The following is a 14105-nucleotide window of genomic DNA, read 5'->3' as shown; positions in this document are numbered from 1 at the left end:
TTTATCTACTTAAAATGAAAAGAAATGAGGGCAAGACATATCTAAAATACTGTGTAATATATTTACTTGAATGCAATCATTTCTAAATATTAGAGTTTCACTATTGAAGAAGTCTGATGTATCAGATTTCTATTGTCATTTAGTCAGAGAATTTTAGAACTAAAGGTATCAAATAATAAAAATGTACATATATGTAGTCTCCAAAATATACTAATATTACTTATTAGAAATCTCAAAATAATACAGTAAAATAGCAGGAAAATCACTGAAATTTGCACAGTAAAGGTGATGATTTTAAAGCTCTTTTCAGATAAATATCTCATATAAGTATAACGGAAGTCATACTTCTGTGAAATACTCATAAGCTGAGACATCATGTCAGCTCTTTTCACTTCCATATTCAGAGTCTAGTTTTGTTTTGTTTTTTTTTTTGCGGTACGCGGGCCTCTCACTGTTGTGGCCTCTCGCGTTGCGGAGCACAGGCTCCGGACGCACAGGCTCAGCAGCTATGGCTCACGGGCCCAGCCGCTCCGCGGCATGTGGGATCCCCCCAGACTGGGGCACGAACCCGTGTCCCCTGCATCGGCAGGCGGACTCTCAACCACTGCACCACCAGGGAAGCCCCTGGTTTTGGTTTTGTTCTTCAGAAACAAATATTTTTAAAATTACACATCTAGTTTGAGCAGGGCTAGCTAACACTCAAGTCTCCTGACTCCCTTTTCTTTGTATTTCCTCAGTATCACTATTCCAGAAACCCCTCTAAATATATTTGCAAAGCATTCTTTATAAAATGCACTTTCTCCCTGATTACCAGGGCCATTTTGCAGGTGCTTAAATCACAAATATTTGACCTTACTCAGATATCCCAGCTAGTGATGCTGATTCTATTAGTTATTTCATCTGATAAATTAAGAATAAATAACATCAAAATAGTAACTGCCATGTATCTTGGGGTTAACTCTTATTTTCCCTATTTCTATATTACTTTTTATGTATATATATATATTATATATACATATATATAACTTTTCTCATTTTATGTAAATGGTAGTATGACATACATATTATAAAAGCACATTATAGTTTTTATTTAATGTGATGAAAATAATTCCATATTAAGGGATAAAGATTTTTCTCCTCCATGTATAGAAATATATATATATATACTTACATGTATAACTTTTGGTTAATTTTATTTTGTTGAATAGATGCACCCAAATTCATTCAGCAGTCATAAAAGAGGTTAAACTTTGACTCTAGTGCTAGGTCATGAGGTTCAAGTCCTGGTTTCACCACTTACCAACTTTATAACCTTGAGCAAGTTATGTAATCACTCAATGCTTCAGTTTTCTCATCTTTAAAATAAATGTAACAATGATAACAATATGCCTATCTCATAAGGCTATACGAATATTATTTTGAGGGTTAAATGAGTTAATATATGTACAGCCACATTGCAGAATATTTGCCATCTCCGTTATTATGATTATTAATATGTCTAATAATGATCACTATTGATGACATGGGTCTATTTTCAATGCTATTCTAGTACAAACATTGTTGTAATGAATAATCACGTGCTTAGCTATATCTTACATGTGCAAGTATAACTGTTGGATAAATTTCCAGAAAATTGCCATATCAAAGTGTATATACATTTGTACTTTAGATATTACCAAATCGATCCCATAGATTTTATACATACACCACCAATGCATGCAAGTGCTTGTTTCCCTAAGCCCTTCACCAATAGAGTATGTTATCAAACTTTTGGATCTTTACCAATTCAATGAGTGAGCAATGGTATTTTAGCAAAGTTTTACTTTTTCTTCTCATTATTAATGAAGATAATATATTTTCATGTTTAAGAAACAGCAGTATTTTCTTTTCTACATGAACACTTAGACTCAAATTAAGAAACTTATTTTAAGCTTTTTCAATTCCCAGAATAATTATAGGAGAAAATGAGACTATGTTTGAATAAATTCAATATGCCTGGTATAGAACATGAAGAATAGGTTTTACATAGCTTCTCTCATGAATTATTTTACAAAGACACTTCAGTGTAGGTATTTTCATTCTCTTTTAGACATAATACTATGTATACTATAGAATTAAATTAATTTGTCCAAAGTCACACAGTAAATGTAATGGAGAGTGAGTCAGTCCTATTCTGGAGTACAGGATCTTTGAATTATAGATACCATGCACACTGAGTGTGTGTGTGTGTGTGTGTGTGTGCGCGCGTGTGTGTGTGTGTGGGAGAGAGAGGGAGAGAGAGAGAAGAAGGGAGAGATACAGAGTCTTGAATTTAAAAAGGTAAACATAAATCAAGGCTGCATCTCGATATCACTAAAGTAAAAGTGTGACCTTGAACAATTTAACCTTTTGGAACCTTAATTTCCCCCTGTATATAATATGATATAATAATAATAATACTTATGAGATTTTTCAAGAGTAAATAAAATGATGCCAAAAGTGCTATTGAAATTCTAAAGTTTTATATAAATGTTTGCTTGATTATATAAGGCTCAGTAATTGAGTCCCTTAATTTTTGAGACCTACCGTAATTTTATGTTATGCATATATTGCTTAAAAATGTGACAAATGTTTGTTTTCAAACTTAAAAATACCCAGATCATACTGATTTGTTGAAATGATGTGGTAATCAGAGAATCTTGCTCAGGATGGTTACAAACTTTTGGAGATTGTTTTACATAATAGCAACAAGAACAGTGATAACAGCTAACCTTTATTCAACACTTGTAAAGTGTCAAGCACTATTCTAGATTATTCAATTGAATTCTCACAACAGCCCTGTAAAGCATGTACTGTTGTATCATATCCATGTTTCAGATGAAGATTTGAGACAAAGAGAGATTAAGTAATTTACTCTAGTCATAAGCAATTAATAAGTGGCAGAGCTATTTCTTCCCCAGAAGTCTAGCTCCAGAACATGTTCTTTTTCCCACTATGCCATTCTGTCTTTGTGTATACAAGTAGTTTTCTCTTAATAAAATGTGTTGCTCTTTCCTATAAATTCTATATCCCCAAAATCACAGAGCAGAAAGCAGATGTATATAAAACTGATACTATCCTGGGGCTCTACAATAGAAATTGCAGAAGGTTACCCTGATATTTAGTCACCAACTATAATAAAGCTGTAAAACAGCATGGTGGAATTTCAAGTTGCCCAGTGGTTTCAGATCTAGTCCAACCTTTCTGCTGATATAGGCATTCCTCCGCCATCATCCTGGACAGATGAAGCTCTATTCATATATCTTCAGGGATACGGATACTCTACAAGGTAGTTCATTCCATTTTCAACAGTTCTAGATATGAGAAGTTAATTTTTCCACATGACCAAACAATACTCCTTCTCCCCACTTCCTTATATAGGCTCAATTTCTGTGCTACAAACAGAGCACGTTTTTTCCCTATTATACATGCTAGAGCCTCAAACATTCGAGAAAACGATCATGTTTTCCCTAAGTTTTTTCTTTTTTAAAATTAAAGATTCCCATTACCTTTCTAAACCTTTTGCTCAGCTTTTAGAGCCATCAACGTCCTGGTCATTCCTCTTTGAATGAACTCTAATTTGTCAACTACTCTCTTAAACGGTGATATCAAGAATGTGCTCTTACTAGCTGTGATTGCAGTTGGATTATTGCTTCCTTTAATCTGTATGCTAGGTATCTTCTTAATACAGAGAGTACATTGTTTGCCAATGTATCAGAACGTATTGAAAATGTGCATATGACTTATAAAATATGTATTAGGGGGTGCTGGAAATTGTGCTATTATCCTAGCACATAGAAGCTGGTGAAAAGTAATGGCATATAGTTGCTTCATGTGTGTAAATGTCTAAATGACTTAAATATTGATTTTTTTCCCTTCAACTTCAGATCAAACTTCCCAGTGCTAAAACTTCCTTATTTTAAAACAAATGCATTTATAGTTTGCCAGTCAGCAGTACAGTAAGTTCCTGTGGTAAGCTCAAATCACCAAAAAGCTCAAATAGACATGTCTAGTTTGGTTTGTTTTTAGGACTGATAAAGATAATAATAGAGAGACCAATAAAGACCTACGTTAATAACAACTGCAAGTTATCTCATGGAGTAGTACAAATTTTCCAAGTTTTTTTAATGCCTTCTCCATCTATTCAATATCATATATTGAAATGATATATGGTGTTGAATTTGATTAAAATTCAGCAGATATTTATGTACTATCTACTATCTGTGAGATACTTATGCAGAGTACCAGAGGGAAACATTAAAGCATGAATAAGATCTGAATCCTGCCATCACTGTGACTCTTCCAGAAAACCTAAGATTTTAAAGTGCATTTACAATTGTGAAATAAATATTATTATGATTTGAATTTTTGTGTGAAGTGTGTATATATTTAATTTTGAAAATATATTAAAACAGTATAACTTACAATATTTTTTACTTATATACTATATGCTAGGTGCCAGGGGAGGAATTTACCTTGTATTTTCTCATTTCATACTCAGAACAAAATTCTGAGGTAGGTGTAATTCAGTTCATTTTAGTGAAAATTAACTGAGACTCTGAAGGCATAAATAACTTTTCCAAGGGCCATACAGTAATTTAAAGGCAGAACCAGGATCTGAAATTAGGTCCAGAAAATCTCCAGGAATGGGTTTGATCTTTGGTGTGATTTATATCTGACCCCTATATTAATAGATATCAGATAACTAACGCAGCCCTTTATCTGTTCATCCTGGAAAAAGATACTTAAATGTATTTTATTAGCCTGTTGATTCTCCTCTAGGATGTGACTTAGTTTCCATTGCACATTTGAGAATGTTTTCTTCTAAAATTCATAATCAGCTTCTACTGCTGTAATAAAGAATCACCTGCAGAGTTCACAAATGTGGAAAGAAACAAAAGAGAATAGTGGTAGATCAATTTAGCATCAAATCGGAATAGTATTCCAAGATGTGTTCTGACTTCTGCTTTTGAGGGAGATAAGTTGACTGCTATTTCAAAATAAGCTCTATCTAAATAATGTAACTTAAAATTAATTGAACTTATTTAAACATACAGCAGTTCCAACCATATTTAGTGTTGCTAAAGATATAAACTGTTAGAATTGCCTATGGGCAAGAGGAAAGCTCTGTTTATTACACTCTTGTTGCTACTTTTGCAATGTGAGGGGAAGAGGCTATACAATAGCCATATACTATCCAAAGTAATGAATATACTTATAAAATAAAATACTTAAGCAGTAAGAGAAAGGTTAAGTAAAATTCTCATTCACATAGAAAATAGCAAGGCTGATAACTCTTTTTTACAGTGTTTTCATAAATTTTCCACAAGGATTGTATATTTTGTTTTCATTCGTCATTTATGTGAAAATAGTAAGTCTGTTTCTATTTAACTTACTGGAACTTGGATTAAAATGGGTCCTGTTATTTTAATCAGATCAATGTTGTATATCATGAGGATATAGTTTTCTGTTTTCTTGGCAGAGAACTTAAAGAAAAAAAATTAGCCCTAGTCAATATGAAACATATGTATATATAAAAACATAATTTATGGTTTATTTGGTTAGATCAATGTTTAATAATATACTACATGTATTTTTTGTACTAAATATTTACTCATAAATTAATCCAACCCAAAGAAAGAGTACTAATGGAAGCTTCCATCCAAACATAAAAAGTAAACAGAAGACAAACAGCTGTTGCAAAAATCCTATTTTTGAGTCTGGGCTTGATAACAAAAAACAGTTTGGAGAATTTGGCTGCTACCATTTACTCGCATCTGTTGAGACTGTACTGTTTCAACTCAATATTTGATCAGTGCATGTCACAAGGTAGCAAGTAGTTCTCTAAGTCAGAGAACTTAGAGAAAACACTAAATACTAATTGATGTATGGGATGTTGTACTTCTAAGTGCTTCGTCATCTATGTAAAGTTTAGCAAATCTATTCATAAGATGTTTATATTTTTAAGTGCCCCCAGAAGGATCTAGGCGTTTGTAGAAAATACATGAAATAGAAAAAGGTTAACCCATTCATTGTAATTTTTAAAAATTTGATCCGTCAGGCTTCTCTGGTGGCGCAGTGGTTGAGAGTCCGCCTGCCGATGCAGGGGACACGGGTTCGTGCCCCGGTCCCGGAAGATCCCACATGCCGCGGAGCGGCTAGGCCCGTGAGCCATGGCCGCTGAGCCTGCGCGTCCGGAGCCTGTGCTCCACAATGGGAGAGGCCACAACAGTGAGAGGCCCACGTACCGAGAAAAAAAAAATTGATCTGTCTACCTTTGGACTTCTTGTTATATGAGAACCACTAACTGTCTGGTTTTCAGTTGCAACCAGATACATTCTTACCTGATCAAACCTTTATAATTCCATTTGCTTTGAATCATAACTGAGTATAGGGAAAGTATAATTGGGCCTCACTTTGTTACGCAGGAGGCAGAAAGCTTATGCTGGAGATAGGTTGGCATTACTCAAGTGAATAAACAACTAATTTAACAAAAATTCATATGGGAATCTTATATTGACTTCTTAATTCCTCTAGATGTATCTCTCACAATTACTTTGTTTTCCCTCTGCCAACCAAAACGCTGTAATGAATATCTCTTAGCATTATTAATAAGAAACATTGTATATGAATATTAGCTAGGAGGTAGGTTGTGAGAATTTGGAAAAACATGGTGAAAGTTGGGAAGAATAAATATGTGTGAGTAGTTCCATAAGCAGTTGGAGGACTGGGCTGCAAGGAAACTGACTGATCAGGTAGTGAGTGTTACACTGAGGGAGTATCCCTGGTGGGCTGCCACAAAACTCTGTTCTTGGCCCTGACGCATTCATGATTTTAATCACTGCTTTGGATACATATGAACTTTAGATGATACAAAGTACAGAGGGATGCAAAATTATCTTATCGGGTTGGAAGTGGCCAAGTCTAAAAGGAAAAAAAAAATCAGAAGAAAGAGGAGAGGAGATGGTGGGAGTGGGGGTAGGGTTTGAAGGAGATGTGTAAAAGGAAGGAAGGAAGGCAGAAAAAGCAAGCAGCGAGGAAGAAAAGGAAGGGAGTAAGGCAGGCAGAAAGTAAAATTCCTAGAGTTTTTTCTTTGTATCTCCTTGACTGCATAAAGTAGCCTCTTGCCTTCCAAAGCCACATTTCTAGAATGTATTGTCCCCATTTGGCACCCACAACTCCTAGTTCATTTTCTGTGCATTAAAGATTATGTAACTTTAAGATCTCCCATGTAAATTCTGCCTGTTCTCTAATTCAACATCCCCTTGCATCGGTTCTATTCTAATTATCAAGTTTTGAAAGGAGAGAAACATGCACTTTATCTCAATGTTATAAATGTACAGAAGAACATAACAAAACCTGTAGTGGAATACTTTTTCCATTTTGAAAGAGAGCTTCATGAATAGACGCATTAATAAACACTTAAATGGAAGGGTACCTTTTCAGAGTTTAATACTCTGGGGCTTTGGAATCTAGAAAGGTGAATCGCCTGCCCACTTTGTGATACTAAATTGAAATTGACAGCTCTGTTTCACTTATCCTGCTCAATATTACAAAGCCTTTTCCTCATTTGATTTTAGTATATCCCTTCTGAAATATTTGCTCTGGTAAGAAAAGCAAATATTAGGTTTCACACCCCATTTTATGGAGTAAGAGTGATGATGTTCTGACATCAGAGGACCAAATATTCCAGGCTTATTTTTCTGAGAAAAATTTCCTTGCAGATATATTGTCCTCCATAGATCATCCACCCTTCATCCCTCAATCCATACTTCTTAAACTGGGGGGGGGGGGGGGCGGAGACTAGAACACACAAAACCTAATACTAAGTGCTTTTGTAAAGCTTAGTTTTATGAATTAACTTTAGACTTTTCTACTCATGAGGAAAAACTTTCCTGCCTCATTAGATCTTTAATGCAATGTGCTGTATGCACACTACATTATTAAGTGTGACATTAGGTTATATATTGCATAGTGACTGTAATGTTACTTGCAATCAAGCTGTTCCTTTCCCCTGAAGGTAGAATTAAAACAGGTATTCAAGGGAAACAGCTACTCGCATTGCTCTTTTCTTAATGGGGTGAATTTGAGGATCAGGAGAGTGAAGGACTTAGCACTGAACCATCTCCAGGAATGGATGGGTGCTGCTCCTTTGTCTTGCAGTGCCTTCGCAATTTGATATCTGAATCTCCCCAAAGAGAATTTTGCTTAATAGATAAGGGGAAAGATAAAAGGCTAGGTCTTTGGGAACTCTTATGGAATGAAATATTTTCATTAAATTCACTTTCTCTTTGTATTGAAAAGGAATATAATTTTAATCTCTGGTAGATATAGTCTAATCCATCCAGTAAATATAAGAAAGGCCCTAAAGCAAACTGGAATTGCACTTATTTCTACCTGTGGAAAAGCATATTTCTCTAGCCAATAGAATGATGACAGTTTAGTTCCTAAATAGCAGGAGAAAATGAAATGTTCTATTGGCTGTACATGTAGTGCTCTGTAAGATTAGAGAAATCAATGTTGTCCCCAAAAAGGACTAATAAGAAAACCTCAAATATAAAATTAGTAGAGTCTACAGAGTCCAAGATTGTGGAAAGTTAGTTATGCACAGTACACATAACTTACCAATGTCACATGATGTATGGTTAGAATTCTTTAATGTTATTGGATGAGTTGGTTTATACAGCACTCTACCTGTTCTTCTGTTTTTTAGCTCTTTTACTAGTTGTGGTTGCCACTGACTTCTCAGTAGACTTTAAGAATATCACTGAAAGAACTTTTTTCCCTCAGTCTTCTGTCCAGCGGGACATCAACCAGGCAAAGAAAGAAAAGCAGCATTTGAATGGTCAGAGAGCTGTAGGAATGAGAATTTCAGCAGGAAAATTACTTTAAGCACATATAAGTAGCAGAATGGATAGATACAGAGGCTAGATTGGGAGTTCTGAAACTTTTTCAATTTGTGGTATTCTTAGTGTCTCCATATTTTTCTCACAATGCCTTCTAGATCAACTGAAATATGCTGCAGTAGTTAGGGCCAAACAACTTAACAAATATTTGAATTTAGCAGTCATTAAAAAATAATGCACATAAATTTAGACGATATAATAATTTCTTTTCTTCATAAATTACCACAATTACTTACTAATGGGATCTTTCTTGCTGAGTAATATTCAAGTTCTGAAAACTGAGAATCAGATCAGACATTGCTGCCTTTATTTTCTGTTTCACATTGATTTTTGTACAGTGCTTGTTTTTGTTTTTGTTTATCACAGCATCCACTGAAAACTTTGCTTAACAAAGATATAACATGGCTGAAAATGCAAGTAAACAAAAACATAGCTCAAAATTTTGAGAACATCCTCTAGAGGAATATAGCATTATCTGTTAAAATTGTGAACTACGTAGAGCTAGTTGTTTGTGTGGTGTCCAACCATTATATAGTATTGCTGTATTTCCTTCAAACATTTACAACATCCCACAGTGCCTTTGTGAGTTTACTGAAGTGCCCTGGGACATCTCTGCACAGATTTTGTGAACAGAGGGCTAGATAGATCCTACAGAGTATTGAAACTGCATAGAAACTTGAATGATATCATAGATCCCAGAGCCACTAGAGGTTCTTCATTAGGCAAGTGCAACAACAGAAGTAATTGTTGATAACACTTTCCCCAAAAAAGAACACTGAAGTCGGGGAATTGAATTCAAATGCTTGATGAGGACCTAGTGAGTGGGATGTAGCAATGGGAACAGAAAGTTAGACAAGAGGCATTTCAAGGAATAGGATTGAGGCACTAATCTGATACAGAAAATAAAGTGAAAACAATATTATGTTGTACCTATGGTTTCCAAATTACAGTAGAGAAACAAAGCAATTGGCTTGACCCATGCTTCATGGAAGTTAAGAAAATAGTTGTTTCCTGGGAAGACCCAGATAATAAGATTAACTTTGGGTATGTTGAGTGTGTGATACATTACTGAACAATCATTCAGTACAGAACTGTTACAGGCTGAATTGTTCCCCAAAATTGTATGTTGAAGTCCTAACTCCCAGAACCTCAAAATGTGACTGTATTTGGAGAAAGGATATTTTATTCCAATTAATTAATTAAGTTAAAATGGGGTTCTTAATGTGGTCCCTAATCCACTATGACTGGTGTCCTTATAAGAAGAGGAAATTAGGACAGAGACAAACACAGAAGGAAGACCATGGAAGAACACAGGAAAAAGATGACCATCTATAATACAAGCCAAGGTGAGAGGCCTAAGAAAAACCAACCCTGCTGACATCTTGATCTCAGATTTCTGTTGTTTACCGAGTCACTGGTCCTTTGTTATGACACCAGGAGCAAATTAATACAGGGACATGGGACAGGATAGAAGATATGGATTGAGAAGCCAGGTATGAACATAGTTCAATCCATGAGAGAGGAATGGAAAGTCAATAAGAAAGGATAACCAAAAGAGAGTAAGTCTTGGAGACATCCATACACTGAGTATGGAATAAAAGAAAACTGTATCTATCACAGAGACAGAGGTATGACCTCTGTCGTACTCCAGGGGAAGAAGTATCAGAGAAGTCTAAAGTATTAGAAGACCAAGGAGTCAAGAATCTTAAGAATTATCACATGACACATAGAACTAGACAAAAGCCCATTAGTGGTTGCTAGATAAAGCTGATAAATGACCTTTCAAGAAGCACTTGTAGTGAAGTACTAAGGGTGGAAAGCAGGCTGCAGCTTGATAAAATAAATAAAGGGTGGATGGGTAGAAATAAAGAAAATGAGTGTAATACCACATATCTTAGAGTTTGACAGCAAAACTAACAAATAACCAGAGATAACAGCTAGAGGAGACAACAAAGTTAATTGATGACTTGCAGCCCTGTGCACATTTGATTTGATGGAGAGAGTGAAGATTGGGATACTGAAGGAATTATAGGAGAGTGGAGAAGCAAGCATGTGGCGGAGCCAAGTAAAAATGGCATTTGGAATATGGAGCAGTACATTGATGGAGAAGAGACAGAATTCCTCATCCAAGCCATATATGAAAGGACAACTTATATTCTGAGTATTCGCAAAGCTTTTTCCCCAAAAAAACAATATTCCTCAGAAAACAAGGTGTTATCTTACAATTGAATCATTACAAAGACCCTACAATGGTATGTACTCTTTGGGGAAGACACATTAGCTGGAAACACCACCAGGAAGTGTTTGGTCTTATTGCTTTTGAAGAGATTACTTTATGGAGTTGAAGGAAAAATAGAGGCAAAGGAGTTTAACAGAGAATAAATAATTATTCCTAGGAGGTACAATCTCTAAATTGAAGGATGATATCTTAAACAGTCTTTTAAAAGATTACCTAAGTACTTGACTAAGTAGTTATATAGAGGTGATCATAAATATATACCTTAGGGTGAATGAAGTAGACAGTGATTTTAATATTATAGAAATGAACACTTGTGGTTTGGGGAAAAAACACCTGGTAACAGTATCATGCATCTATTTAAAATTTCCTGTTTTTCACAACTTAGGTGGATGCAAAATAGATACTCATGAAAATTGTTAGGTGATTCAAAAACTGGTTCTAATGTTGCCAAAGCATGGGTATCAAATATGCGTGAAAGAGTTTGGAAAAAAAGTTGTTTTATGAAATGTGAAACCAATTTTTCATTCTTATTATTACTACTATTATTATAAGCCCTCAGGAAAATAGGTTGAATTAATTCTATTCCTTAGTTCATGTTTTATATTATCATTGACCCACAGAAGGCCCCTCTCTTTTTCTATGTAGTTATTTGTTCTTTTTCCCCCATTTCCACCCTCATTACTCTCCCATATTATATTATCTCATATACTATATGACTTGATTATAAGCAGGTATGGAAAATACATTGACAAGTCAAATATTGTAACAGGTCAAACATTTTTGTATTTCATCTTAAGTCTTAACATTTGGGATACTCAAATTACAGACACTTTGGCTCTTTTTATTGGCAAAGTGGGAATTACCTTTAATTCTAAGTTTCTCCAATTGATTTAAGAAATTAAGAATTAATTTACATTCATCTTTTTTTTAGAGAAACATATCCCAGAAGAATAATAACATGTAATCCAAATTTTAAATAATCAAAATACATTTGGAATCTCAAAAGTTTGCTACATTAGAGATCTATGTCCCAATGTCCTTCCCAAACTCAATCCCTACCTCCTACTAAATATTTTTATTAATTTAGGAAATTCTGAATAGTTAAGTCCTCTTTGAAATATATGAAACATTCTTTCTGCTGCCTTTCTAGGCTCCTGTCATTGAGAAAATGTCTGGCTGATTTTGAACAAGCATGCTATGTGAAATTTTGGAAGCTTATCTTAATAGAACCAAAAACCTTTTACATAGATTCACCCATCATTACTCACAATAATGCCAAAGGCTATAGTCTAGAGAGAAATTTATTATTTTATATATGAAAAGACATTAGAATAGGGCTATTTCTCAGTGGAACAGGGGAATAAAAGTTTTCTGAATTTTAGTTCCTTATAGAGCTCCCTGTAATGAGCTCTTAGAAGACATTAGGAGCTGCAATTTAAAAACCCTGTTTAATCAGCCATGGCGAGCTATGTTCCATTCTCTATGGAACAACTCTGAGAGGAATCCGGGTTCCTCCTCTTCAATCCAGAGAATCATCGGGAATTGCTTTGTGGTCAGGGTCTGCTGTGAGAGGCCACAGAGAGCCTAGGGCTGCGAAGCTGGGTCTGTTTGTCAGCATGGAGGAAACTGCAGAATACAAATCATCAGCTTTGTTTTATGAGTGTCTATTTACAATGCTGGGGTGGAATTTTTTAAAAAGCACTGCAGCATTTGCATCGAGTCTGTCACTCAAGCTCCACTGTTGGTTCCTATCCTGTAAATGATCTTGCTTTCCTATTTTTTTTATCCTTTCTGCAAGGTTACTGTCAATGTCAGAGGATGTAAACCTCAAGCATACATTGTATGGGGCTCGGTATGCATGTTGGAAGGAAAGAAGTTTGTTTAACGAAAAGGGATAACAGCATTCATTCAAACTAAGCATATTGGATTGCACAGGGGAAAGTGTATCTTCTTTGGGAGTTTTGATTGGATTTTATCATGATATAAAATTTGCTGCTACACTTCTTTTTCTTTGACCAACAACATTTCCCAGCTTAGCTTATAGTCTAGGTAAAGTGCCTGTGAAATGGAGTGATGTCTTTGCTGAAAGCATTCAGACCCACAGAAAGTGAGTGACCCTCAGGGATGGGTAGAAATCTCCCAATTTTAACAAAGATCCTTCTCTGGGAATTTTAAAGCTCAAGCTACACACTAGGAGAAGGACAGGAGGGGCTGTGTTTGGTTCCCTGGAACTTAACCTATTTCAGCAAGCCTGCAATACCAGGGAAAATAATACATGAATTTATATTTGTGTCAGGCTTGCTGTTGATGGGTAAGGTTCGTATAAAGGTTACTCCTAAAGAAATGTCTATCATTCTCACTCTGCATGCTCATGATTTCTGCTTCTTCCAAATCCTGCCCTCTAGAACAATATAATAATTTTAAAATAATAAGTAAAACATGATTTAATGACCCATCTCCAGTCCTGTAATGATTACGCATCTCCTCTCTTGTAGCTCACAGCAGTTGGAGGACAATTGACATTTACTATATCATACGACCTCGAAGAAGAGGAGGAAGATACAGAACATGTACTCCAGCTTATGGTTATCTTAGAGGTAGAGTATGGAAAGTGTCATTTATATTTAACTGCTTTACACTCTTATGTCATTTGAGGTTATTCCTTACTTGGCTAGTTTAACATTAATTTACATACTACTAGAGAAAAATATCATATTTTGGGAGTTTTTTATGCCAGTCTTATGTTTCACTCCGAGACATAGCTAAAAGACTGAGCATAGGCATTGGGTTCCAATGGTACATGGGAGTTTTAGAGCAGATTTCGAATTTAAATTTAAAACTTAATGACTATTTTCCCAAGAATATAAGGATACTGAAAGTATTTAGGCAAATGGCAGATTTACATAGTTGTACTTTATCCATCTCTCCTTGCTTCCAAGTAG

At 35.2% G+C, this 14105-nt stretch overlaps 1 protein-coding gene across 1 annotated transcript in view; it reads left to right on the top strand.

Annotated features, from left to right (window-relative positions):
* Window positions 1–14105, top strand: part of LAMA2 (laminin subunit alpha 2) — a 610104-nt gene that overhangs the window by 328323 nt on the left and 267676 nt on the right. The window contains exon 13 of the mRNA XM_082634259.1: window positions 13659–13760. Within this exon, the coding sequence (XP_082490385.1) occupies window positions 13659–13760 (102 nt within the window). The remainder of the gene's footprint in view (window positions 1–13658; window positions 13761–14105) is intronic.

The sequence above is a fragment of the Mesoplodon mirus genome (assembly GCF_964341445.2).
Source record: "Mesoplodon mirus genome assembly, chromosome: 10".
In the NCBI taxonomy this organism is placed as follows: Eukaryota; Metazoa; Chordata; class Mammalia; order Artiodactyla; family Ziphiidae; genus Mesoplodon; species Mesoplodon mirus.
This window is presented reverse-complemented; position numbering and strand designations above follow the sequence as displayed.